At 43.3% G+C, this 27,547-nt stretch overlaps 1 protein-coding gene across 1 annotated transcript in view; it reads right to left on the bottom strand.

The window, feature by feature from the left end:
• The window catches only part of LOC306755181 (IQ motif and SEC7 domain-containing protein 2-like), a gene marked incomplete at both ends in the record, with an annotated part of 225,436 nt that extends 198,582 nt beyond the window's left edge, over positions 1 to 26,854 (bottom strand). The window contains one exon of the mRNA XM_079239472.1: positions 26,139 to 26,854. Coding sequence (XP_079095598.1) covers positions 26,139 to 26,854 — 716 coding nt within the window. The remainder of the gene's footprint in view (positions 1 to 26,138) is intronic.
• Between the last annotated feature and the right edge of the window lie 693 nt (positions 26,855 to 27,547).

Raw genomic sequence — 27,547 nt, forward strand, 5'->3', positions numbered from 1 at the left:
TGTTCCGTTAATGTTCTCCTAACATCCTGGTGACGGACGTAATGTTCCGGTGACGGACACGATGTTCCGTTAATGTTCTCGTAACATCCTGGTGACGGACGTAATGTTCCGGTGACGGACACGATGTTCCGTTAATGTTCTTGTAACATTCTGGTGACGGACGTAATGTTCCGGTGACGGACACAATGTTCCGTTAATGTTCTCCTAACATCTTGGTGACGGACGTAATGTTCCGGTGACGGACACGATGTTCCGTTAATGTTCTCGTAACATTCTGGTGACGGACGTAATGTTCCGGTGACGGACACGATGTTCCGTTAATGTTCTCGTAACATTCTGGTGACGGACGTAATGTTCCGGTGACGGACACAATGTTCCGTTAATGTTCTCCTAACATCTTGGTGACGGACGTAATGTTCCGGTGACGGACACAATGTTCCGTTAATGTTCTCCTAACATCTTGGTGACGGACGTAATGTTCCGGTGACGGACACAATGTTCCGTTAATGTTCTCCTAACATCTTGGTGACGGACGTAATGTTCCGGTGACGGACACAATGTTCCGTTAATGTTCTCCTAACATCTTGGTGACGGACGTAATGTTCCGGTGACGGACACGATGTTCCGTTAATGTTCTCGTAACATTCTGGTGACGGACGTAATGTTCCGGTGACGGACACAATGTTCCATTAATGTTCTCCTAACATCTTGGTGACGGACGTAATGTTCCGGTGACGGACACAATGTTCCGTTAATGTTCTCCTAACATCTTGGTGACGGACGTAATGTTCCGGTGACGGACACAATGTTCCGTTAATGTTCTCCTAACATCTTGGTGACGGACGTAATGTTCCGGTGACGGACACGATGTTCCGTTAATGTTCTCGTAACATTCTGGTGACGGACGTAATGTTCCGGTGACGGACACAATGTTCCGTTAATGTTCTCCTAACATCTTGGTGACGGACGTAATGTTCCGGTGACGGACACAATGTTCCGTTAATGTTCTCCTAACATCTTGGTGACGGACGTAATGTTCCGGTGACAGACACAATGTTCCGTTAATGTTCTCCTAACATCCTGGTGACGGACGTAATGTTCCGGTGACGGACACGATGTTCCGGTGATGTTGTCGTGATTGACATGACGTTCCCATGATGTTCTCGTGACATTCTTGTGACGTTCCGGTGATGTTCTCATGACTGACGTATTGTACCCGTGACGTTCCGGTGATGTTCTCATGACTGACGTGACGTTCCCGTGACGTTCCGGTGATGTTCTTGTGACATTCTTGTGACGTTCCGGTGATGTTCTTGTGATTGACGTAATGTTTCGGTGATGTTCTCGTGACGTTTCGGTGATGTTCTCATGACTGACGTGACGTTCCGGTGATGTTGTCATGATTGACGTGACGTTCCGGTGATGTTCTCGTGACGTTCTTGAGACGTTCTTGTGATGTTCCGGTGATGTTCTTGTGACGTTCCGGTGATGTTCTCGTGACGTTCTTGTGACGTTCCGGTGATGTTCTCGTGACGTTCTTGTGACGTTCCGGTGATGTTCTCGTGACGTTCTTGTGACGTTCCGGTGATGTTCTTGTGATTGACGCGATGTTCCCGTGAAGGGCGTGATGTCCGTATATGAAGACATCAGGGCACAACTCTGCCGTGGGAACAGAGCGGCTACCCCACATCTTTGTGTAAACCAGATAAATAAAATCAGACGATGTTTCATTTTTAATGAAAGATCTGAGAATAAAAATGTTCTGGAGGAACATCGACTTTAAATGGTTCCACACAGTTTCACCGTAACTGAAGTTGATCTTGTCGGGAGGCAGTCAGGCTCTCTGGCCGGAGGCAGGGTCAGATCTTCTCCACGCCTCGCGCCCACGTCCACCCCACACTAATCTGATAAAGTTGTCCATGTTAATATCTCTGTGGTGTGACGGCACAGTGGAGGTTGGTCTGCAAAGCTTTTATCCCTTTCATGCATGAATTGATAAAAAACAATGCAACATTTTTTTAAATACATTATTTTACCTCTACAGACATATGCCATGATACTTTTTATTGGTGATATTTAAAATTGATCATGATTTATGATTTCTTTCAATGTATTCCATAAAATATTCAAAAATTACTGTATAACCATGTAAATCTTGTATAAATACATATAACTTGTGTAATCACATTATGTTCAATTATAACATTTATTTATTTATTCTCCTCTCAGTGGAAACGTATTTGATGACTCACTAACATCCACTAAAGTGGTTTATTTACAAAAATACAATCCTCATTCATGGATATGCAAGATTAAAGCTTGTAAATAGGTGTTCACTATATGGCCACTATGCATGAAAAGGTTAAATAAGTGGTGATGGTTACTTGGCTCGCCACCACTAAGTCACCAACACTATCTGAAGACGGGTAGTTAGTAAGACTAACCCCTCACCCTGCCTGCAGGCGGTTCGTGTCGGAGCCGTCAGCTGACGTTTCCATGACGGTGAAAAACCAAATGTTCCAACTTCCTGTTGCTAAATACACCAAGTGCAAACCATGCAGCAGGAATCGCAACGCATCAACATGCAACGTTCTTCCTTTGTGATAAAGCGCTCTGTTTGTCAGTCAGATACATTAGGGTTAACGTCAGGTCAAAGGTCATCAAGCAAAAACAAACTGATGGCATGTTTCCATGTTTTATCTGGAACAAAATCCCAACCAAGCTTCAACAGGCTTCACACACCTCTGAATACTGACTTCAGAGCTTTAAAAGTTATTTTACAGATGTTTAACGTAAAACATTCATGAACAAAAGTCATTTTCCAGCGTTTCAAGCTTCCAGGGCTCAACATGATGAGCACTCACACACTTTTTCTCCAGTTTCCCTCCAACACTTTCCTGGAGCGAGGTTCCCACGCCGTGGCGCCGCCTCAGTAACTCCAGCGCGGATCATAAAAATCTGCTTACAGATATGAACAACTCTCTGCACCGGCAGCTCCACACGGCCGTACGTCTCACTCTGCAGATGCAGTCATACGTGATATATTTACACAAACTAACACAAATTTTGGCTGTTTTAGGGAAACCAGAAGAATTTAAGGTCATGAGCCGGATTTGGGTCCAGAACTTTTGTCCATGTGACATTTACATAAGGAATACGGCCGGACGGCGTTGATATGACGATAAGAGGACGACAGCTCTGGTCTGCACAACCACCTGTTCAGAATATGCATGATTCATGTCATAAACTCTGAGTTATATAAAGGGGAAGTGAAGAGGTTGCAGCCATAAGTGCATGATTACATATTTACACAGATACAAACATGGTGCATGTGTGTGTGTGTGTGTGTGTGTGTAGGTGTGTGTGTTACTGATCTTGCAGGAGCAGAAAACACCACCTCATTAAGTCAAGCTTAATGTGAGGTTGTATTAACTTTAGCTTGAGGATAAGATCAGGGAAAAAGATGCAGTGTGACCTGCGTGTGTGTGTGTGTGTGTGTGTGTGCGTGTGCGTGTGTGTGTGTGTGTGTGTGTGTGTGTGTACATCATCCAGACATAACCTACTGGAAACATTGAATCGACTGAGCAGCAGCTGCGGAAGATCTATTTAAAACGCACACACATGCAGTCCTTGTTACCGTGACAACATGTTTCTTCATTTGCAACGGTTGCCCTTAACAACACAGCTACCTTCTTTCTGGAGCAGCTTAAACTGAAATGCATCTTTCACTCTGTTGATTCTCTCTGTAATCCTTTGCTCTTTTTATTCTCTTAATCTTCAGATGGTTACGATTGAGCAGATTAAAGTTCAGGCGTTGCTGTCGACTCCTAAAACCGCCAGGTCGTCACCACGGAACGGCGAACAGAAGAGCTCTTTAACCCGCAGACGACGGAACCATGTCAGATGTAAACAGGGACAGACGTGTGACAGTCCAGTCTTTCTCAAACCGAGGTGCTCTGAGACGGTCCGGGGGGGTCGAGAGAAAGCAAACAAGACACAACTTGTTCAGTCTTTTCTGTCATTCTGACCTCGGTTTGTGTGACGAGGTGCATCTGGATCACTACACACACGTGTGGAAAAGCACACGCATGTACATTTAAAAATAAATTCTAGATGTGGAAAAGTTCCTCTGATCGTCATGTGAAATGTGATTTACTTTAAGAAACCTGGAATTTTTGCAGGTTAATAGATTTATGCTGACCCGTATTAAAAGTCAAATATGGATATAAAATAAAAAATATTATTTTTAAAATAAGTTATTATCGACAAAAGTATAAACATAATGTGTATAACAGATTATATTAAATTAAAAGTCTAAATTTAATTAAATTTATTAAAAAAATATTAAATTGCTTAATTTAATATTCAAAATTCTTAAACTTCTAGATGCAATTTTAATAAAAATATAACAATTATTAGATTTTATATTTATATATGAATTATATATAATAAAAAATATCAAATAAAATAAAAAGGAAATATGTAAATCAGTAAAATGATGTAAATGTCTAAATGAGGCTAAATATTGTTTAAATGATTTTTTTTTTTACAGAATTTTACATGCAAAGAGAAATGAAAAGTTTTATTTAAAAATCATTGTGCAGTTATAACACTGGCCCTCAGATAAGACTACGCTGAATGGAGCTCCCTGAACTAAACTGGATTGGCGAGAACTTTTCTGAGGGTACAACACTGTAAACAGGCTGAAGCACCGTTTCCACATGAAGATTCTTCAATGTTTAATGTAAACATCTGAATCTGATCCGTCGCCACCAACAGGCTGCAGAGCTCATTCCAACTGATCTAACATGAGACGATAGATCCATCCATCCATTTTTTTAACGGCTTAAAGGTTGTGGGGAAGCTGGAACTATCTGGAGAACTTATATTGCAAGTAAAACATGTTCTGTCCATGAATAAATAAGTTTTTCCTCCTAGAGCTGGCAGGAGTTGATGATTAAACTAACAGCTCAGGATCTGATCATTTATTATGAGCTGAATGAATCCCGTACTCAGTTCTGTAAAAGTCCTGATCCAATCCAGATCCCTTCATCTCTGACTTCGGTCTTTATCAACAGCTCTCCAGCTTCAGAAGATCTCTCAGAACTTTTCACTGGACATGCTCTGCTTTTCACTCATTTCTGTTATTTCTAGTTCTACATCAGCCTGTAGGTGGCACTAAAAGCGCCAAACTGCTGCTCCAGTTCGCTGATACTGTTTCTTTACAGCCGATGTACGGAGCTCTTTCTATTGTCACACACAAGTGAGAAATATGATTCACTCTGTTGCTGCAGTGACCCAATTTCCATCAGAAATGTTTGTCTAATCTAATCTAATCTACTCTAATCTAACCTAGTGGTTGTGTTATAAGCCTTACATACCTGTTGTTGACTTTCGGTTTGGTAATAACTGTTGTGTAACGCATCAGCTCTCACTGACCTGGTGTGTGTGTGTGTGTGTGTGTGTGTGTGTATACACCTCTTTTCCCTCCCAGCATCTCTTTGAGAGGAAAACATGTCATATTTAAAGCACCTTGAAGGCTTGTGTGAATAATTAATGCGTGCAGGAACCATCAGAAGTTAAATCTCTGTTCTTAAACTTTAAAGCAGCGCAGGAAGTGAAACCATCTCTGCTCCTCGGGGAAACATGTTTCTCAGATCCGTCAGTCTGTGTGAATGCTTTAGTGGTGCAGCAGAGCTCCTGTAAATCACAACCACAATAGTAACTCCACACACAGACAGTTTCCACTAGGTGTGGGAAAATCAAATCGAAAAATTGGAAATCTGGATTTTTTTCTTCACAATTTTAAAATCAATTTTTTTGTTAAAAAAAAAAATCTTTTTTTTTTTTCAAATAAATAAAATTAATCCACTATATAATTTTTGTCATTTTCATTGGTTTTATTGATCTTCTTGGCGTTACAGCAGCAGAATGATGATCTGGCTACTATGTTGTTTTTTCCTAACTGAAATCAAGAAAAATTACTAGCAAAAATAAGTTTTATAAAAAAAATTTTGGTTTTTAATCTACAAAAATCATCAATATTGAAGAATTTTGAGAATCGCAATTTAAATCGAATCGGCACCCAAAAAAAATCGGAATCAAATCAAATTGGGACAAAAGCATATTGTCACAGCCCTAGTTTCCACTCAGGTAACAATGTGTGTGTGAGACACATTCAGTGCTGAGCAATGCAGGATAACACACCACAATAAAAAAAAAACAAGCATTAAAAAAGTTTGCTCAAAATATTTCTAAAGAAAAAAAAGCATGAAAGGGATTAAGAGCATCTTCTTACATCCATTTGGTTGTTGTTGCTTTCCATCGTTCTAACCAGGATTTGCAGAAATGTAATAAAAAATGTTACTGACTTTATAACAAAGGGCAGCTACATGCAACACACAACAGCTCAGGTGAACGCTGAGTGTGACAGCTCCATGACTGTGGTCCCCTTGGAGTCCATTATGAGGACACATTCACACTGGGATAGTCCAGAGACTCAGCTACGATAAATTTAGCACTTTCATTTGGTTTGCTTTGCTTTCACACCGCACTTTATTACAGCTGACAAAACTGCAGAAACATCATGCAGTTACAGCAACTGCTCACTAGGGAGAAATATTCCCCATAAACGACCACCGACCAACAAGTAAGACAAAGAAAAGCCAGCTGATTGACAGGCCAGTTTTTACCTGAATCCATTCAGCATGAGCAGCAGCAGGACAGGCGGTAAGAGACCCGTGCACGACACCGCTTCCTCTCTTTGGTTTACCTGATGGTACGTTTTCCATCACACTGTAGGTGAACCGGAGTTCACTTGCTTGAAACAGGATCCAGTTTTCAAGAGGACTGGGGTACATTACTTTGGTCCACACCAAATGAACATCCACCCAACTCAAAGCTAACTGTATTATCAGAGGAAGTAGACTATACAGAGTTAGTTTGAATACGCCTTTAAGGTGGATTCCCACCTAATGGGTGTGGTATTATCCATAGCACTATCAGTAGCTCTCTGGTTCACTTTAACTCTAAACCGCCTGCTAAGTCAGCTGAGTCAGTCAACAGGCTTGTGGAGTTTGCAGAAGTCACGGTGTAGTGGATAGATCTGCAGGATGGGGTCTTCCACCAGTCTACTGGACCCTCTCCTACAGCTTTGTTAGAACATCTTTCTGCCATAAATCCTTTTAAAACTGTGATGATGATTATTCCCTCAAATCTGGTTTGGCTCCATCACGCCTAAAAATAACTCGAATTAGGCCCCCATCTAAAAAACCTAGTCTAGACCCTAACACCGTGTCAAATTACAGGCCAATCTTCAACTCGCATTTTATCTCAAAAGCCCGATGATACGGTAGACCATCATGTACTCCATCATGTACTGCAATATATCGTTGGCCTGTCTGGAACTGTCCTGGAGTAGTTCCAGTCTTTTCTTGCAGGTAGAGCTGAATACATGGCCCTGTGGGATGCCACGTCACTGCCACATGCTGTCACCTGTGGGGTCCCTCAGGTGTCTGTTCTTGCCCCTTACTTTGTTCACCATCTATATGCTACCCCTGGGTCAAGTCATCAGCAAGCATGGAATCACTTTCCACTGCTATAACGATGATACTGAACTCTACCTACGGACTGATCCCACCTCACCAACAGCTGTCCACTTTATTCTCCTGCCTGGAGGAGGAAGGCAAGACCTGGACGACAGAAAACCTTCTACAGATAAACACAAAAACAGAAGCCATCCTTTTTGGCACCCCACATCAGATCCAATCTTCTCCGGTCACAGCTATTTAATTCTCCAGCCATTGTATCCCTCTCTCCACATCCATGACAAACTTTGAGTTCAGGTTTGACCCAAACCTTTCAGACTGAGCACAATGGGGAACAGGTCGCTTCTGGCTGCTGCTCCACACATGTGGAAATCTCTGCCTGAGCACTTGAGTGCCTCTCTCTTGAAAGCTTTTTTATTTAGGAATGCTTTTCCATAATGTGTATTTTTATTTACCGTATTTTCACGACCATAAGGCGCACATAAAAGTCTTAGATTTTCTTCAAAATGTGCAGTGCGCCCCTTGTGTGCGTGTTGTTGTTGTAATCGGACGTAGTAGAGAACACCATGAGAACGTTAGGGTGAAGTGTGGGCGTTGATCGCATATAAAAGAACAGGTATGTGCGTTATTCAGAACACCTTTTTCTAACAACCCTGAAAATGGCAAAAAGACACGCTTATGAAGCACAGTTTAAACTGAAGGCCATCAACTACGCCAAGCAACGTGGAAATCGAGCAGCCGAGAGAGAATTTAAGATTAATCAATCGATGGTTCGCAAGTGGAGGAAGATGGAAAACAAGCTCCGACAGGTAAAGAAGACACAGCTGAGTTTCCGTGGACATAAGGCAAGGTGGCCCGAGTTGGAGGAAAGACGCTTGGGAAACAACGTGTCTGCTGGCACTGTTGTCCGCGCTTTTGCAAAAGCCGGCATCATTTCCGAGGAGCCGCACGGCACGGAAAGTGACTCTGACAGTGAAGAAAGTGAAGCTCGCATGTTTGCTGGAGATTTAGCGCAGCTGTTCAATTCAGAAACAGAGGATGAGGACTTTGATGGGTTTGACTGATGACGACTACCGGTAAAAAAATGTGAGTACTAAACTCAGTTTTGGTCCCGGTCTATTTTTAAATACGCACACTTGTGTGCTTGTTTTATCCGTGTGTTTTACCATGCCCACGCCGATGATTGATTGATGATTAAAAAATGTTAGTACTTTGTAATCAATACTTAAATAAAGCACAACCAAACTCGGTTTTTGCTCCCGCTGTATTTTTTAAAAAGGCATACTTGTATGCTTGTGTGCATTGAGAATGTTAAAGGGGGAAGTGTGGGCGTGGATTGTACCGGTATATAAAACCTGTGCCCTATGGTCAGGTGCGCCTTATGTATGTGTTAAATACAGAAAGGGTGCACATAACTGAGACTGCGTCTCTTAGTACGGTGCGCCTTATGGTCGTGAAAATACGGTATTTATGAACTTGTGTGTTTTTAAACTTCTTTTAACCTGTAGCACTTTAAAATTTTGCTTAAAATGTAAAGTGTGTTACAAATTTACTGTTATGGGAGGATCTAGGATGATTTGGGAGGATGTGGGATGATCTAGGATGATTTGGGATTATCTGGGATTATCTAGGATGGGGTTTATTTGGTACTTGCAGCATTTTCTGGTCTAAGTTTGCTTTAGCTTTGTTTCTACCAATGGGCCAGTACTGGGCAGGAACGTATGTGACTTTTGGAATATCAAGAGGCATAATATAGAGGCAACATATCAACATTTCCAACTCATCTTACTTTTTTGGGGCCTTTCCGTTGGGCTCCCAATTTCACGAATCTGAGTCTACAAGATGTAGTTTGACACACAATAATTTTTGATTAGTTAAAAATCTCATAATTTCTAAGACGACTTGGAAATAGGGACAAAGAGGGAAGAGCCCCGTGTTTAAATATAACAGCGGTGTTTTGCCAAGAAGAGACTAAACTGATGGATGGCCACCTTTCTCTCCCTCGTTTCTGCGTCACATTCTGCTTCATCCCAATTCCAAGATGGTGTTGTAATATAGATGATGCATCTATCACTACCTGGCTGATACTCTGCCTACCAGGTAATGATACAGTCAGTTGTTTAAACACAACAGAGATCAAAGTATAACCAACCATCCCATCCTGAGCCGAACCCAAACCTTTAGTGGATACAGGACTAGTCAAACAAAACAGACCATTTAAATATTGTCCCGTCCTCACCAGAAGCAGCATTGTATGAAAAAGTACTGAAGACAAAGACAAGAACTGGCTCAACTAATTATTAAAGCAGGATAACTGTTTTCACCTGAGAAGAGCTGAACAAGGAGCTGCATCAGATCCAAGCTGCATCTTGTGTTGGTCAGATTTCTATCTAACTTTTACCACTTCCTTCCACATCTGACTGTGACCCAATCCTGCTGGCTTTCATCCCACACACGTGTATGTTTTGGTTGCCTTTACCCATAAAACCTTTTGCATCGTCCTCCACTTCCTGCATTCGGTTTACTTGACAGAAACTGAGATCTACATTTGCAGGTGATCGTGATTCTCTTTAAAAGGCAACATGGACCATGTTTTTACAAAATACGTGCAGTTGGTCTCACAACCACTAGAGGGCGTGCACTTTATAAATGTAAATTAACTTGTAGTTGCCTACACGGACATAACAATGCATTTTTAATTTTTTTGCATCATGCACACTTGTTGAGCACAGCAGACATAAGACTTACAAAAACATCAGTAAGGGAACATGTGCTGGTACAGAAGTCAGATGCAGCTCTTAATAAAACACCTGAGAAGGGGTGAAAAACATTATGATGATTTTTTATTTTTCTTATTATCATAGTAGTAGTATGAAAATACTGGAAAGTTATTATTAGTCGTAGTATTAATAGTAGTAGTAGTAGTAGCATTAGCATGATAAGGGCCTGGCTGTCTCATTGGAAGAACACCACTGGTTTGAGCCTTTCGCTGGAACGAAGTTCAAACTGTGGCTTTTCTGTGTCGAGTTTCAGGCTGTGTATGCGTGTGACCTACATGATAGGTTAACTGGTCACTCTGCCTAGGAGTGAGTGTGAATGGTTGTTTGCCTCTCTGTGTTGGTCAGTAGTGGACTGGAGATCTGTCCAGCCTCTCACCTGCCAGTTTTCGGGATTTCCCATGACCCTGAATTGGATTAAGCCGTGTAGAAAATGGCTGCATGGATTATCAGTATTATTACTGAAACCTCCGACAGTCCAACGGGCTGCAGTCAGACAGCCTGAGGATGGACTGCAGGAGATGGGTGGCGCATCGGGGACCACTTCCACAAGCTGCCTGCATCAAACTAGCAAAGCACACACACACACACACACACACACACACTCCAACACATACACACACACACACACTTAAAAAAAGAAAAAGAAAAACCAGAAAGAGCAGGTTGGGGCACAGAACAGGCCCACTTTATCATCACACTACTTTAGGACAGACTGAAAGATAACCAAAATAAATTTAAACAAATGTCAAACACAAGCTGTGTTTGGTATTGATGGATGATATTTAGAGGTTATATTATTCATAATAATATCTTGTCGTTTTTATTTTTGAAAGCACTAAAATAATCATATTTTCTCATCTTAAAGATTGTCTGTGTGTGCGTGCGTGTGTGTGTTTCCATTTAGTCCATTAAATGAAATCAATCAACCTCCTTTTTGGTTTTTCGTCTCCATGTCGGTATAACTCACGATGCCTCGGCACTTTGCCTTCATTTTTGTTTTATCATGTATATGCACAAAAAAATCCAAGTTACTTTTTCTAGATTACTTGAACCATCTTTCAAGCTCTTTAAAGCTTGTAAAGCCGGCTGTGCGGCAGCACGGTGAAGCAGCGGCTGCGGCAGACAAAGGAAGCTGGGAGAGAAACGAGGCCATGCGGCGTGTGCAGATGAGCTCCTGAGTGCACGTTCAGGCCAGCAGCGCAGCAGCTTCTGTCACTGCTGGGAAAATCTGTTGCTGCACGTCTCGGTCTGATGACATCGGAAGTAATTCATCAGCTGCAAAACCCAAGAGGACCGTCGCTATGCATGCTGGGAAAGAAACTGCAGGGAGTCTCCACATTGTTGTTCAGTTTTGTTGGGTTATCCAGCATGCTCGAGTAATAAGTGAGAGGTTGTTCTCCAGGGACCTCCCCCTCTCTCAGCTGGCCTCCTCTTCCCCTGCGCCACGTTTCCCAGGATGCTTGCTGAGAGCGGGACCAGGCGTGCTGCGATGTGAGGGCCGACCGACAGACTGGGAGCGATGTGGGAGTGCAAAGTGAGAATCACACACAGACCTGTTTGTCAGCTGCAGAACGTTCTGGTCCAGTTTCTGGTCTGCAGCTTCACACATGGATTTCTCACTTTATAATAAGTGAACAGCAGTTTTTAGAAAGACTTCATGTTTGTTTCTTAAAGGCGTTTTTTACCGTCGCAACGTCCCTTCAGCAGGGACGATCAAAACAATGGACCTGGTTTCGACTGGCAGGGGCGGATGGGACATGAGGGTGTTTTCTATGACATCATTGTGAAGAACCAACAATTCATTTTTACATAAAACACTGATCAGAACTGCAGCAAATGGTTTCTTAGGTAACCAGTATCCTGTTATTCCACCAACTGAGGGATCAGATAAATACTTTCTGCTGACAGACATGCAGACAGAATATTTAAAAGACCAGGTCGTGATCTCCAACAATCACTGGATGGTTCACAACACAGTGTGAAGCGGCGGAGCGAGGATCAGCCACTCCAAATCCTTGATCATGGATCTCTAAATCCGAACCTCTTCGGCTTGTGTCCTGCAGGTTTTCTATGCCTCCATGTTCCGACACACCTGAAATGAATGAGTCACTGTGCAGAACTTCCCAGGCTGTTGGATTCATTTCATCTGACTCAGGTGTGTTTGTGCAGGTATGTAGTATATACAGACCTGGTGGACACTGGCCCGACAGGTCCAGACTTGGCAATCCCTGTCTTTGGTTAAGCGTCCTGTCCGGATTGGGAACGACATCCTGCCCACAGTGAAGGAGTTCAGGTATCTAAGGATCTAAATGAGTGAGGGAAGGAGCGAGGTGGAGATGGACTGGTACATCGGCGCAGCGCCTGCAGGGATGTGGACTCTGCATTGGTCTGTCGGAGTGAAGAAGGAGCTGAGCTGAAAGATGAAGCTCAATCTATGTTTCTACCCTCACCTATGACCACCTGGTGTGGGACGGGAGTGAAAGAACGAGATCACGTGTACAAGCAGCTGACTTGAGTTTCCTCCTCAGGGTGACTGAGCGATGGGGTGAGAAGCTTCACCATCCAGCTGGATCCCAAAGTAGAACGGCTGCTCCGAAGAGCCAGACCATCAGGTTACATCTGGTCAGGATGCGTCCTGGTTATCTCCCGGGGAGGTTTTCTGGGCACGTCCTCTGGATAGGAGACCCCGGGGAAGACCCAGGACACGCTGGAGGGATTATATCTCTCAGACTTGGAGAAATCTTGAATAGCCGGTGTGAAAGAACTACTGACTTGCAAGCAGCTACTCACCAAACCATAATAGATCCACCACCGTGCTTCACAGCAGTTTGATTTTGTAAAGTTTAATACATAGCATAAAAAAGAAATTTGTGTTTGGTAGATTATCTCTCCCCTTTAATAATAAAGTTAGTGTTTTATTATATATTGTTGGAAAGCCTGATTGGTCAATGGTGTATCATACAACGCAAACTGGTTTTATTAAAGGATAGAAATAATCATCCAAATCCAAATTTCCTGTGAAGTTTTATTCGACAGGGGATCATATTTCTGGATATAAATATGTGACAACACATGGTATGATTTTATTTCATTCATTCATCTAGTTTTTAACTGCTTCGTCCAATTTAGGGTAGCGGGGGAAGCCCGAGTCTATCCCAGAAATCACTGGGCGAGAGGCAGGTACACCTCGGTCAGGTCTCCAGACCATCACATGGCATGGTGTTATTTGGTGACTGTAGATTAAACTTGTCATTCAGAACAAAGTGTCTGATGAAGGAATTCATTCTAAAGATAAAGAACATTTAAAGTGAACCAAGTGTGAGAAAATATGAGAAGTATGAAACAGAAAGACCTCAGTTGGTCTTCACAAAGTGCAGTTCACGTCTCCTTTTCGCAACACTTATCTCACGATGACGTCACATCCGTTGAGTCTAACTTTTCTCCGTTAACTCGTCTATCCACAGAAAGTCTGATGCTGACTAACCAGTCGAAACTTTGACAGGCACAACAGACTCGGCTGTAACGTCTGCATCGCTGCCTTTAAATCTGCCGCTCGGCACACAGCTGGACACACATCTCACATCTTTACGTCGGCTGGCAGCCAGAATATTCTGTGTGCTATCTGTGTCCTGTAACACGAGCTGCCAAAAATCTGCCACTACAGCACAACTTCACACACTGATTAATGTGTGTTTATGGAGCTAAACTCTTACAAAAGCACACATCAGAACATTTTACATTCAGGTGAACGCAGACTGAGCTGGATGACAGCAGAATGCGGTGATTAGTAAACGAATGCAAATCTAGGGGTGTATTCTGCTTTAGCCTCAAAATGAAATCATTACAACCTCAAATGAACAATATCACATCGATCTGAGATTGGAGCCGATAATTCCACTCGAAGAAAGGTTCTTTACAAGGTGAAAGCATTCAGGAAGGCTATCAGTCTTCCCAGGAGTGAAGGTACCAGTTTGGTAAACATAATATCAGAACAAGAAAATGTAGAAAAACTGCAAAAACTCCAAGAGCTACATCTCAGGCTGTCCAGGTCTCAGTTAGCATGTTAAATGTTAAAGTTTATCTTGGAAAAAGACTGAACAAGTGTGTTTGGAAGGCTTGGAGGAGGAAGACTTCTCTCATATCAGCACAAACAGCTCATAGGAACTGTCAGCTGGGTGGAGGGATGGTGACCTGGCCTGGTTCTGCAGGTACTGGATCTGGATCCCGATGTATTCCAGAGTCAGACAATGGCCACGTTTAATTGGGACTTTTAAATCCGAATAACAAATCTGCTTTAAACTGGTGAAAAGTGAGCATTTAAAGACCTAATTCCCAACGCAGAAGTTAGCAACTCCTCTGTCATGTAAACCTTAACTCTGCTCTAAGCTAGACCGTTCTGTGAATGCTTGGTACCTTGTCCCGTCCTGAGGAAGCACATATTCCTTCTCAGCTGCTTAAAAAAAGGGAAGTATGCTCGTGTGGAGCTGCTGCTTCAAAATTCTCATCAAAATAACGGTGAAACTGGAACTTATTATGTAGTTTTCCATGTTATGACCAAAAAGCAGGAACCAGGAAGGGAACTTTGTTTATTTTCTCTAAACATCAATACGTCACACGCACCCCCGTCCAATCAGAACCCGTCCCAACCCACCAAAGTGGAAATAAGTAAGGATGCGTTTCCATGTAAACCTCCAATCAGAATGATTTTTTCCATGTTAACTTGTAGGAGAAAACTATTAGCATGCGTATGGATTCATACATGTGGAGGAGTTTGGATTTCACGCAACAAGAGGAGGAAGAGTCGGTTTTTGTCCGGATCCTGCAACAGTGACAACACTTAGAGCATGAAGGTGTGTGACAGTTCAGCCAGTCTGTTTGCTCAGAGAAGGGGATCAGGGTTTAAACATTGTGAAGTAAAACCTCCTGACCTGAACCTGGCTGAAGTGCTTGTGGTCAGAGTCGCAGGAAGCAACGCTGCAGACCTCAACGAGCATCACTGGACAGAAGAGCAGCTCAAAGTTCCTCCACAACACTGAGAGAGACTGAACATGTCAGCAACACATGACTTCAGCCTGAAGCTGCAGGAGGAGCTTCTTCATGCTGCTGCACCAGGATGGACATTGTGCATGAGTAATATGTCATGTATTGCTGTTAATTTGAGGTTATAAACCTGAAATGTACCTCTGATCTCAGATGGATGTATCTGCAGTGCACCTGCACATCCCTCCTGTGAATGAATGCTGACATCATCCTCTTCCTGTTTCCTGCAGATGTTTATGGACTTTATTTGGACCCTACAAGCCCGCCGATGTGCTCGCAGGCGAAATCCTGCATGTCGCGTGACGAAGGTGTCTGCCATCATCACCTCACAAGCACTTTTCTGTCCTTCTCCTCCTCCTTCATAAGAGGCTGTTGCCATGACAACGCAGCATTTACTCCTCCTTCCACAAGCACTGTCCCCTACAACCCACCTTCACCACCAGCCGGCTGCACGTTTTGTTACCATATTATAGACAGACCAACTGTGGGGGGGTCACATGACACTGTGTGTGATTCACCGATACATTATGTGTGTGTGTGTGTGTGTGTGTGTGTGTGTGTGTGTGTGTGCGTTAATAAGCAGGTCAGATGTTGAATGATTACACCATCAATCAACGAGAATGATAGCATCTAACTCCGCTTTCTCCCCAGACTGAGTGAGTTACAGGGTGAGTACGGCGAGCCAGAGGGGACAAGTGTTGTCAGGGGATTTACAATTTATGTGACCGGCTGAGCTTAAACTGGACTGCAGGTGATTTTAGAAATGTCATGCAATTAGAATTTCTTCACAGCTATAAAAAGATGATCTGAAATGTCTCAGAGGGTCATTTAATACAAGATGCTGAATTAAAACCAAAAGACCCAGAAAGTCCAGACGACCCAGAGTTCTTTAAATCAGCCAACGATTCGACTGACACTGTGATTTAATGCTGCAGGACAGCCAAAGCTCGGTTGCCAGCCATGGGTCTGGCATGATACAAGGCAGTTAGGAGTGGTAAACCGATATATGATGCATGTCTACAGCCAACCGTACCTGGATGGTGGCGAATCAGCTGGAGAGATGCTTTAGCTGCACAACAGTTGCTTAATGGCTTCATTCACAAACAGCAGCGAAGAGCAAAAAGGGGAAGAATGGTGGACATCCAGATGTTTGGGTTCTGTCGTCATGCTTTACAACAGCAAGGTGACGTTGCAGACGTTGGGTCTGCAACGTCACGGTGAGTAAATTATTTAATGCAGCATGAAACAAATTTCACTGACGAGGCTCAACGAGACGCTTTTACCAAACACACAGGTTTGGTTTGTTTTGCTCGTTCTTCTCTGGAATTACAATAAACTGGGATTTCTGATACAAGCAGCAAACAAACAATTCCTAGAAATCAGACAAACGTATTAAAATCATAACCGGTCAGCTCACAAATACAACAGTTCCTTCATTTTCTCAAGCTGAAGGGTTTGATCTGCATCCCAACGTACTGCTGACATCAGTTTGTAAAGAATGATACCACCCAACACCACGGCGCCTAACGACAGCTTCTTCCATGCGTCATGCAGTGAGTCATGTCGCTGACGCCGTCATGGATTAAAGGCAACTGATGAGCAATCGATAAACGGCTGATCTATGGCCTTGATAGGCCTCAGCTTATTGATTCGGAGACATTTGATCTTGCAGCATCTTGCAGGCGTGAGATTCATCTGAAGTGGAGATTATCAGCGTTATCTCAATCAGGACCCTGCTGTCAGAGGTAGACGACTTGGCGGCTTCCAGAACCAGGGAGGACTGTCCGTAACACGTCCACGCAGGTGACTTTCAGCTACATGAGCACATCTGCTGAGCAGGAGCTGTGAAACTCCCAGGCTGCAGCACATCTGAGAGTTTGCTGAGCGTGTACGTATATAGCACCTTGTGTCTTGTGTGAAGTGGCCTCATTAAAAACAGCCCATGTGTTGGTCTTCACCCTGCCCTGCTTACACTGCTGCAAACATGTTCAGCTCAGGAATATTAGCAGCCAGTGCTGATGAGGTGCTTTCAATCTGCCTGCGATAAATAACCTGTCCTGGCTTTCAACTTACACGCACACACACACACACAAACACACACACACCAGCATTGCAGGATAGGCAAGAATTCCCCGTCAGAATCTGTGGACACCTTTTTTTTTCTGCCGTGACACAAAGTCAGGATTTTGCAACCAAACACGCTGCAGACTCTGGCTGAGCACCGACCACTTGGCAAGACTCTGCTCCCAGGACGGTGATCTGATGAGCAATGGGGTGAAAACACACACACACACACCTGAAGCTGCAGCGCTGCTGACTGAGCTCATCTACACCTCTGTTATCGTCATCAGCACACAGAGGATGAGATGTCAGCAGCTGTTTACAGGAAGAGGGTCAGAGAGCAGCGGGGAGGGGGAGGGTTGGGAATGTTTGATCGCAAATGAAAATAAAACCTACATTGTGCTTAAGTCTGACGCAGTGTAAATAAAATGAAATTAAATTAAAGAAGACACAGATGACTGTATGAGGAGGGGGGCAGTGGCTCGGGTGGAAGAGCCGCTTGTGTTGCAGTTTGAGCCCTGCTTCCTACGCTGCTACAGCCCCAAGGAGGCCCAGGTAAATGCAGAGGGTGGCGTCAGGAAGGGCATCCCATGTAAAACGTCCCAATTCACCCGAGCGATGATTTGCTGTGGCGACCCCTTCGATAAGGGACAAGCCGAAAGGGAAACAATAGATTCTTTAAAGAATTAAAGCTCCAGTTTGGGAGATTTAAGCAAGAAATACAAAAAACGTACAACTTTAAAAGTGATCTCAGTGTCTTTAATACAAGCAAATAAATTAGAGATTAAAGGTATGCAAGTATTTGAGAGTAAAACTGCTGGTGAAGTTGTTTTCTCACAGATTAGTGTACTCTAACGTGAGCTCTCAGACGAGGATCGGCCTTCTTTCAGACGGTAGTTTCATTGGGTGTAAAACAGTAGAAATCTCTACCTCTGATCTCAAATGATTACAGGTAAACTGTTTTAGGATTACTTACATCTAGTGGCAAAGAAAGGCATAAAATGACCTCAAATGCCAAACGCCATTGTGAATAGATGGTGGTCACCAGACATAAAAATTCTTCCAGACATAAAGATATCTTCCTCCACAGGCCTCAGGTGCAGCCATGACTGCCCTACAGGTAACTAGTCCATACCACTCTTCTGTGGTCCTTTTAAGCTGCTTATCCCAAATGATGCTCTGGCACCAATATAGCTGCAGTTATAAAGCTTCACACAGAGTTGTTTGTCCATTCAGAGACACTGTAATAAAAATGACAGCTGCCTTGTATGTAGACCCACAGCAGGTAGATTTAAATGGTTCATTCTGAGAGAATAAAACCATTAGTTAGTTTAGCAAAGTGATTAGATAGCAAAGTCATTGACCTTTGTTTTTTTTACATGCTGTACCTTTGGGTGAGGTGGAGTGGAGTGGCTCACTCTGAAACCGGTAACTCTAAACAGCTGTAAATTTGTGGTTGAAAAGGGAACTCCATGTGTCCAAGTGCTTTTTAATGGTATTTATGTAATGTGCTATTTCAGATATCAAGACCTATAGAAATAAAGTTAACTAATGAACAATGAGACTCCTTACATGATGGTTACAGATTCGGGTTAATTCTCTGCAATTTATCTTTATTTGTATAGTGCCAATTCACAACAAAGTCATCTCAAGGCATTTTTCAGACATTATCCAATTCAAGGTAACTTCATGGCTTAACAGGTTGGTCTTTAGTTTTTCAGGTCCAAAGACAGCAAACTGTCTTTCCGAAGGTCAAAGGAGAAAATTCAGAGCCACCCAGGTGTTTATGTTTTTCAGACATCTTTCTAATCACACAAACTAGTTGCTTTCATCAGGCTTCATGTAGAAGTATATCTGACAATCACTTTATACACAGCAATCATAATTTATCTCCTGCTGTCGAATGATTCCTAATGGAAACAATGTGACAAGTATTGGTCCAAGTACAGAACCCTGAGGAATGCCATGAGTCACTTTGGAAACACTTACGTTTACATTAACAAACTGGAATCTATCAGATAAACATAAACCAGCCTGATGCTGTACCTTTAACCCCAATACCATTTTAGATGTAGCCTTCTTCAGGTGTTACCCAGGCTGAGCATCAGAAGCACCACGTGAAACGCGCTTTCAGAAAGACTGGTTTTGGCTGGTTTCAGGGGTTTAGTACAAGAAAATGACCATTTTTGATGCACTGCATCTGTAGCCATGAATGCAGTCATAACCTATAACAGTGCTTTTCATGTCATAGCTGTCACGGTGGCTGTAGGGATGTGGACCCAAATGCAGGAGTCGGGAAGCCGGTATGCAGAAATCAGACATCACTTTAATCCAAGACAAAGTGAGGGCCAAAACCAACAAATGAACCAGCAACACAAGACAAAAAGTGAGGGGTATAAATACACAGAACACAATGAGACAGGTGAAGTAATTAACAAAATGAAACCAGGTGAACTCAATAACAGGAAATCAATGAAGCTAAACAAGAACCGAGGGAACTAAACAGGAAAACTACAAAATAAAACAGGAACCCTGAAAACAAAGCAAAGGGAAAAACCCAAATCATGACAATAGCCATGTCTTCTGCTGTAAAGAAGTCAGGATAATCATATTTATTGTTTCTTGTAAAAAATGCTGAAAGCTAGCAAACATGGGAAAAACATTAGTCTCTCAGATAGTTGGATCACCAGCAAAGAAAAAATTGGCAAGGCTTGATGCATGAGGACAACCAATACATAAAATTAGTCTGAAGCTGTGGTTTGCAGAGTTCTGAGGTTCTGCCGCCTAACAAACAGCTGAGACGGCAGAGCATGTGTCTTCTGGGTGAATTCTAGCTTTATGTGCGATATGAGGAGGACTTCAAACAAATACCTCATTTGACTTGACTATTTTACATGAATGGCAAATGTCAAATTACAGTCCTTGTCCTGGTTGGGGCCTTTGGTTCAAACCATCTGTTGGCATGTTTACCATTCACCTAAACATAACTACAGGCCACGCCTTTTCCCCTCTCCTATTCCCAACCCTACTCAACAACAACTAAAAAAGCCCTCCTCAGAAACCACACCAGTATCCACTAGTTATGCTTAAAAGCCCTTTTCCACTGCATGCCAAGTGGAACAATACTATTGTGATGCTGGTTGAATTACCAATGCTTTCAATTCCACTGCTTGAGAATCATTTACCAAAAATAACTTCAGGAAAATCAAAATCGTAGATGTTCCCTGAACGTGACCTGCATTCTTCCTGCCAATTAACCAAGGGTGTCCAAAGTTGGTCCTGGAGCGCCTCTGTCCTTCAGGTTTTAAATGTATCCCTGCTCCAACACATCTTGCTCCCTTTAAATGGATCCAACAGCCAATGAAGTTCTGTACAATGATTAATTCAATTGAGTCAGGTGTTTTGAACCAGGGATACATGGAAAACCTACAGGATTGTGGCCCTCGTGGACCAGTGCTGGACACCCCTGCTCCTAATTGAGCTACAACCTTCGTTTGTGGACAAAAAGTTAAATCAGCAAATATGCAATCCAAAAAAAGGTAGAATGGCAAGAAACAGACCTCTTAAAGCCAGGAACAGCCCCAACAACCCCATAACCACACAACTTTTACTCAATGACACAGGGATCCTCAATCCTGGTGGTCAAGAACTGGTGTCCTGCAGGCTTTCCAAGTGTCCCTGCTGCAACACACCTGATTCAAATCAACGTGTATTTATCAGATGTGCAGAAGTCCTCCGAGTCTCAGTCAGTTGTGGATTGAGGATCCCTGCTAAACAGTATGCAGACAGATTTCTAGGGTTAAACCCAAGAGAAAGACGGAAAGATACACTTTAAAAGAAAAGGGACAAAATGATGCATTCACTTTTAATTGCTTTTTTCTTCTTTCCACTTTCTCAATCCATCTGAATCCTACAGATCTGACTCCTCTGATTCCTCCGCTCCCACACTGCAGAAACAACATCATTCTCTCTGGCATTACCATTACTGTCTTCCTTCAGTCGTCCCCCCTTTGAATCAATGGGATATAACATCGGGCGAAGTGCAAACACACTTGCATCTTGAAGAGATTATTATCAAAAAATTATGACAATTATTATGTGGAAAATCAAGGTGAAGGGAAAAGAGACACATTCCTGTCACTTGTCTGGCGACTCCTTGCAGTAAAATAATGTGATTCAGTGACACAATCAGATTTTCAGGGTACAGTTGCATAACAGTACAGAGTCACTGTGCAGAGTTCAGAGTGGAACTTTCCGACCTCTTTATCTTTATTTCTACAACACCTTCGCATCATGAAACGTTCATTCACCTTTCTGACTGAATGAAGCTTCAAAACACAGCTCACAAACTTTTGAGTTTGCCCCAATGATCTTTAAAAGTGTAAGAAAAATAAACAGAGTAACAGTGAAGCCCAGCGATCATAAAGATGATTTCTTCATCATAGGTCATGCCAGTACTTGACATTAAAACTGATGGTCATGCCCGTTTCTACCAGTTCAGCGTGTGCTAATGTGAGCTCTCATATTAGACTCTGTCATTAACATTTAGGAAAAGCAACTTGTTTTGGTAACTATTATCTACCACTACCTGGTGGTGTGATTTTACCCAGCCAGTGGCCAAGTGACAGAAAAACAGCACAACATTTCACTGTTTCGAGACTGTGGTATAAAGTGTACAAGTCTGTGAGCTTTGATGGCAATGGGGTTCACATGAAAACCATCCAGAGAAGGAACCAAGGCCACCTCTGCCAGGCAAAGCTGGTGGATCATCATTTAACCACAACTATGAGCAGTCATCTGAGAGCCAAGCCTCCAACAGGTGGTCAATCCACAAATCAAAGTCACCAGCTGAAGTAACTTTGATGTTTGTGTCGAACTCCCTGCAAAGATGGCTGCTAACGAAACACAATGTTTGTTGGAATTAGCTGAGTTTACAAGAAAAACCATCAGAGCAAGACTGAAGAAGGCTTTCGTTTTCTAGGTGAGTAGGGCTGCAACTAACAATTATTTTAATAGTCGACTAATCTGTAAATAAGTTTTTCGATTAGTCAATAAGTCACGATTATTTCTGTCCCGCCCACCATCTGTTCTTCCAGTTGATGCAACTCTTTTACAGGCTCCAGTATGTTTTACCCCACTCTCTTCATTTGCATCATATGAATGTCACCCTGATTCCCAGTCAGTCACAACATAATGTCCTTTAGTAAGTTAAAAGAACGACTCCTGAACCAGTTGAACATTAAATTTAAACTTAACGGCTTACTACTTATTTATTTTGAAACATTCAAACTTAGCTATAGTGTGGTTAATGAATGGCATCAAGTTGCCTGGCGCAGCGTTTTATTAGCAAAGCCATTTATAACGCGACGTGTCGACAATGAAATTTCACGTTGATAAATTTTCATTGTCAACGTCCACTTTGTCGACAAATTGTTGCAGTATTATCAGCGAGTGTTTCATGGAGCAGATTCATGGACTAAGCTTGAAAATCTCGTATGTCAAGATGACGTCATCATCTACTCAGCAGGAATCATATGGAGCTGTTCTACAGACCAAAGCCGTGACAGAGCGGCAAACTGCTGAAATGTGCTTTCCGCATCCACTGAACACTGAGGACTCCATGATCATGCTGTTAACAAGGAACACCTGCTGGGGGTGGAGGTGTTTGATAAAAAGATCAAATAATTCTCAGTGATTTCAAATAGTATTTTTACCTGAAGTGGCCTTTCATGCCACCGAAGCTCTCACATGCTTATAAAGCGCATCCCGGATTCTGGACTTTATTTGTGTTCACTTTAAAGTTTTGCGTGAAAGTGCAAGGTGTTGCCACTGATCTCAGAAGACACCTATCCCACCTCACACCCCCTGTAAACCGGCTGCTCTGAACAGAGCTGTAAATTCATGGTTGAAAAAGGAGCCGTGCGGAATTTTGATGATGGACATTTCCTTAAGACCTCAGGAAACTCTTTCAGCTGGTAATTTAAAAAGAAAGGGACGTACGAGTCTTTTAAAATCGCCCTACCTTCCTCATAAATTTAGAAAGCAACAGCAATCAGATTCTTATTCATTTTTTCAGTGTCAAGATCTTAACTATGTAATTAATACGTTACAAATAAGTCGACTACATTAAGGTTTATGGCAAATTATATTACTGTTCCATGCTGCTGAACATTTGGAAGGCTGTGTTTCCTAAGAAACTAGCAAGTCTGTGTCTTTTATCCATCACCGCCGAGGCCTTAAAGCAGGGGTGCCCAAGTCCGGTCCTGGAGATCTACCATCCTGCAACCTTTAGATGCAACCCCTGTCCAGCACAGCTGAGTCAAATAGCTGAATTCCTCTTCTGCATGTCATTCAGCTCTGCAGAGACCTGTTAATGAGACACTTATTTGATTCAGGTGTGTTGGAGAAGGGTTGCATCTAGAAACAGCAGGATGGTAGATCTGGAGGACCGGACTTGGGCACCCCTGGGTTAAAGCTTGACAACATGGAAAGTGCCTTTCCACTAAAGTAGAGAAAATTCATATGCGAGAGGCTTGAGCCTCATCATCATCCCGAACTGCCCGATGGGCTCCAGATGACATGTTTCAGCAACTTCAATCAATCAATCAAAGATACTTTATTTATCCCCGAGGGGAAATTCATGGTTCAAGCAAGCTCGTCCAAGGTCAGACATACAGACATTTACATTTGACAAGTTTACAGGACGAAACTGATATTTGGGCCCTGCAGCCAGCCACTTCATGACAACCTTTACTGCATCCATGTCCAGGTGTGGTCTTCCCACCTCAGCCTCTTGTGCAGCAAGGTAAACGTGTGTAAGGGTGTTTTGCATTTTGCTGCATCATGCTGTGTTTGAAATTCCTCCGAAACCAGTGTGGGCAGCGTTGCACCATCCTGTCATGCCTGTATGCCATAATCAGCCCCAGTGCAGTGTGGGATGTTTTGGCTTGTGCTCAGTTGGCTGAAGAGGCAGCAAGCAGCCGTTTGTGTTGTGTGATTTCATAACGAATCAGCCTTATCTTCCCTGCTGTGAGAGCTTATCTTTGTTCTGTGCCCGTTACATCATTTCTGAGCTGGAGGTCAGCTTTTTCTCACGATTTCAGCTGTACCTGAACATTTCATGAGTCAGGTCTTTGATGCCTCCAGATGCCTTAAAATCCAGATCTGAGTGTCTGAGTCACTTTGTGTACCTCCCTGTACAATCTGCTTTACTTTTTGGCTGCACATATGAAAGCTTATAAGACTAAGTGATAGTACTATTTTACCTGTCTCCATGAGTCATTGCTGCGTTTGTTCAGTCTTAATTTCTGCAGCTCTATCGGGAGCGTCTTTTGCTGCAAGTGTCTGCAGTGATGCTCTATTTTTCAAACATCGGCGTGAGCTTTCCAAACCCATAGTGCTTGGAGCATGGGCCGAGGTTAAAACCATTTCAGCTGTTGGTCCTTCAAACGTGTTTTCCACTGTTGCATAGCAACAGAGACTGCCATAACCAGCGCATACCACAAATATGGGTTCAGTGTTACCAGTTTGAAGGGAATTGCCTGGAGGAGACACGGGACAACTGCAGCCCTACGGCACCTCTCAGCACCGTGCACAAAGACGTCTGCTGCAAGTAGCAGCGAGTATCCATAGATCTCAACACTACCTGATAGGATGCTCCCTAAGAAAGTGTTGCCAGGCAACAAGCCCATGTCAAGCCAGCAAAAGAGTTCTGAGTAAAAATATATTCAAAGCAATGAGAAAAAAAGGATGAAACAAAAGATGAGACCATTGAATGACCTGTAAAGTGGTTACCATAGTGATACAAACTGTACACAACTGCTCAGAAACAGCAAGCGTCTTTTGGATTTCATCAAGAACAACCATGTTTGCTGCTTAGAAAATGTATCTGTTACATAACACCACTAGTTCTCTGCTCCATCAGTAATCAGCGCTGCTGTAGTTATTTAGTTCATCTGTCTCTGGAGTCTCACACACTCCTGCTCTGATGCAATTTACCAAGTCCCAATGCAACCTTCCACTCTGTAGCCCTATTAGCTGATAAAAGGCTGGAGACTTAGCAGTTCGGTACATTCAACAACCAAACTATCTCAGTCCAGGACGAAGGCACAGCAGCATCATCTTGTCTGAAGGGAATAAACACTTCAGTGGTTAACTTTGGCAGGTCACCTCTCCTACGTCATATACTTTCAAGAAAACAACACACACTGCTTGCATCTTTTTGTTGTTTTTTTGTTCAAACCAGCGATGATGAAGCAAAAAAAGATGTTTTCTGGGTCTAAATTAGCAAGAAGGTGCATCTTTATGCTTGCACAGAACCTGTGAGAGAAGCTGTAGAGTTAGTAGCCATCAGAATCAAAGATGAACTCGAGTTTTAGAAAACCAGACAATGTGGTGACAAGCTGCCAGGGAAGTTTGATTTGGTTAGAAAATGTCGTGACAGGATGCCATATAACCATCGTTCCAAAGACATTCAATTCATAAAATGTGTTCTGTGTGGAGGTCTTTAAACGCACCATAGAGAAGATGAAGGAGCTTTCGAAAGGCTTCCTGAATAAGTGAATAATCAATATGGCATCCTGTGTAACTTTCTTTCCAATTAAAACTTCAAAGAGCCAAAAGCTCAGATCTTACAAGTCATTAGGTCTGGTTTGCCATCTTCTCGTGCTACCTTTGGTTGTAATCGGAATAAAAAGCCATTTGGACTTACGATTTGTGGTGGTGGAGGGTGTGCGCATGGTGGTTGTTGGCAGCGTTGGCTCTGTGCAGGCGCTCGAGCCTCTCCTTCTCCTTTTCCACAAAGTTGGTGCTGGTGCCAGTGCTGGTGGAGGGCACTCGGGTCAGCCGGCTGTGGGCCCGCGGCTGGTCTCTCGGCGGGATGGGAGGGGGAGGAGGAGGTGGAGCCGGGGCCGAGGAGGAGACTGGATTTGGTATTTGGGTCGGGACAGAGATGGAGGTTGGGTTGGCTGAATTGGGAGCAGGAACTGGGACAGCAGTAGTGGCAGTGCTGTTGTAGGAGTGGTGGTGCTGCTGATGATGCTGGACATGGTGGCTGTGGTGGAGGGAGATGGAGGAGGGAGGCTGGGGGGGAGCTTGGTGTTGACTGTTGTGGTGGTGGTGGTGATTCTTGGTGGACATGGATGTTGATGCGGTCTGAGTTGGAGGAGGCGGCGGGGGAGGAGGTGGGAGTGGAGGCTCAGGGGGAGGAGCTGGCGGAGGAGGGGCAACAGGTTGACGATCCAAACGCAGGTCCTTATTTTCCTGGCTGAGCCGGTCCAGTTGGACCTCCAGCTCCTCGATTCTACGCCGCTGCGTTTCCAGAAGCTTCTGCTGGCTCTCAATAATATTGTTGAGTTCAAGAAGGTACTCCACGGCCCGGTTAGGGCTTTCAGCATTGCCTTGGCCTGAGCCTGGATTAGCATCCATGATAAGCTAATCTGAGAGCAAACAGGCTAATGGCTAGACAACCTCTCACTGAAGAACAACCTGGAAAATAAAGAGAGGTCAAAATAAACCTATGCTGAATGCTAAAAGAGCTTAAATGTTGCTGGCTGTCACAGCTGCTTGGATGCAGGAGGTGCAACGCCAGCTAGCACAGAAGCTAAATGCTAAGCTTCTGCCTGAATCACAGCTGCAAAAGCTGGTGCAGCACCAGAGGCTAGCTCGCTGTACTAAAACACCGGGGGTTGTAGAGTGGTGACACAAGGAAATGAGCCAGAAGGCCGAAGGATGAAACTGACTTAAAGAGAGAAAAACATGTACAGACACAGAGCAGAGCTGCCTTACAACAGACTCCACCGTCTAGTCTACAGCCTAAAATCTACTGTCTATAAACTACACCCTAAGGCCCTTAGCCCTACACCTTAAAAGCAAGAGTGTCCTTCACCCTCCCCCCCACCAGAGGTGAGTGGGGGGGAGAGGACTTTTTCTTTTGTCGAGTTCTGATTTGAAAATTAAGATGGATCTCGTCCTTGAGTGCTCCAATTAGGGAGTCTGATTGAGACAGTGAACATCCCCTGGGCCGGTCAGGTGGTCCCGTACGAGTTCGGACCCATAACAGTTCAAAGTGGAACAAATAATTTACAGAAACAGATTGTGGGATTCAAAGCAGCAGTCAGA

Source organism: Telmatherina bonti, assembly GCF_933228915.1.
Source record: "Telmatherina bonti genome assembly, chromosome: 4".
NCBI classification, from domain to species: Eukaryota; Metazoa; Chordata; class Actinopteri; order Atheriniformes; family Telmatherinidae; genus Telmatherina; species Telmatherina bonti.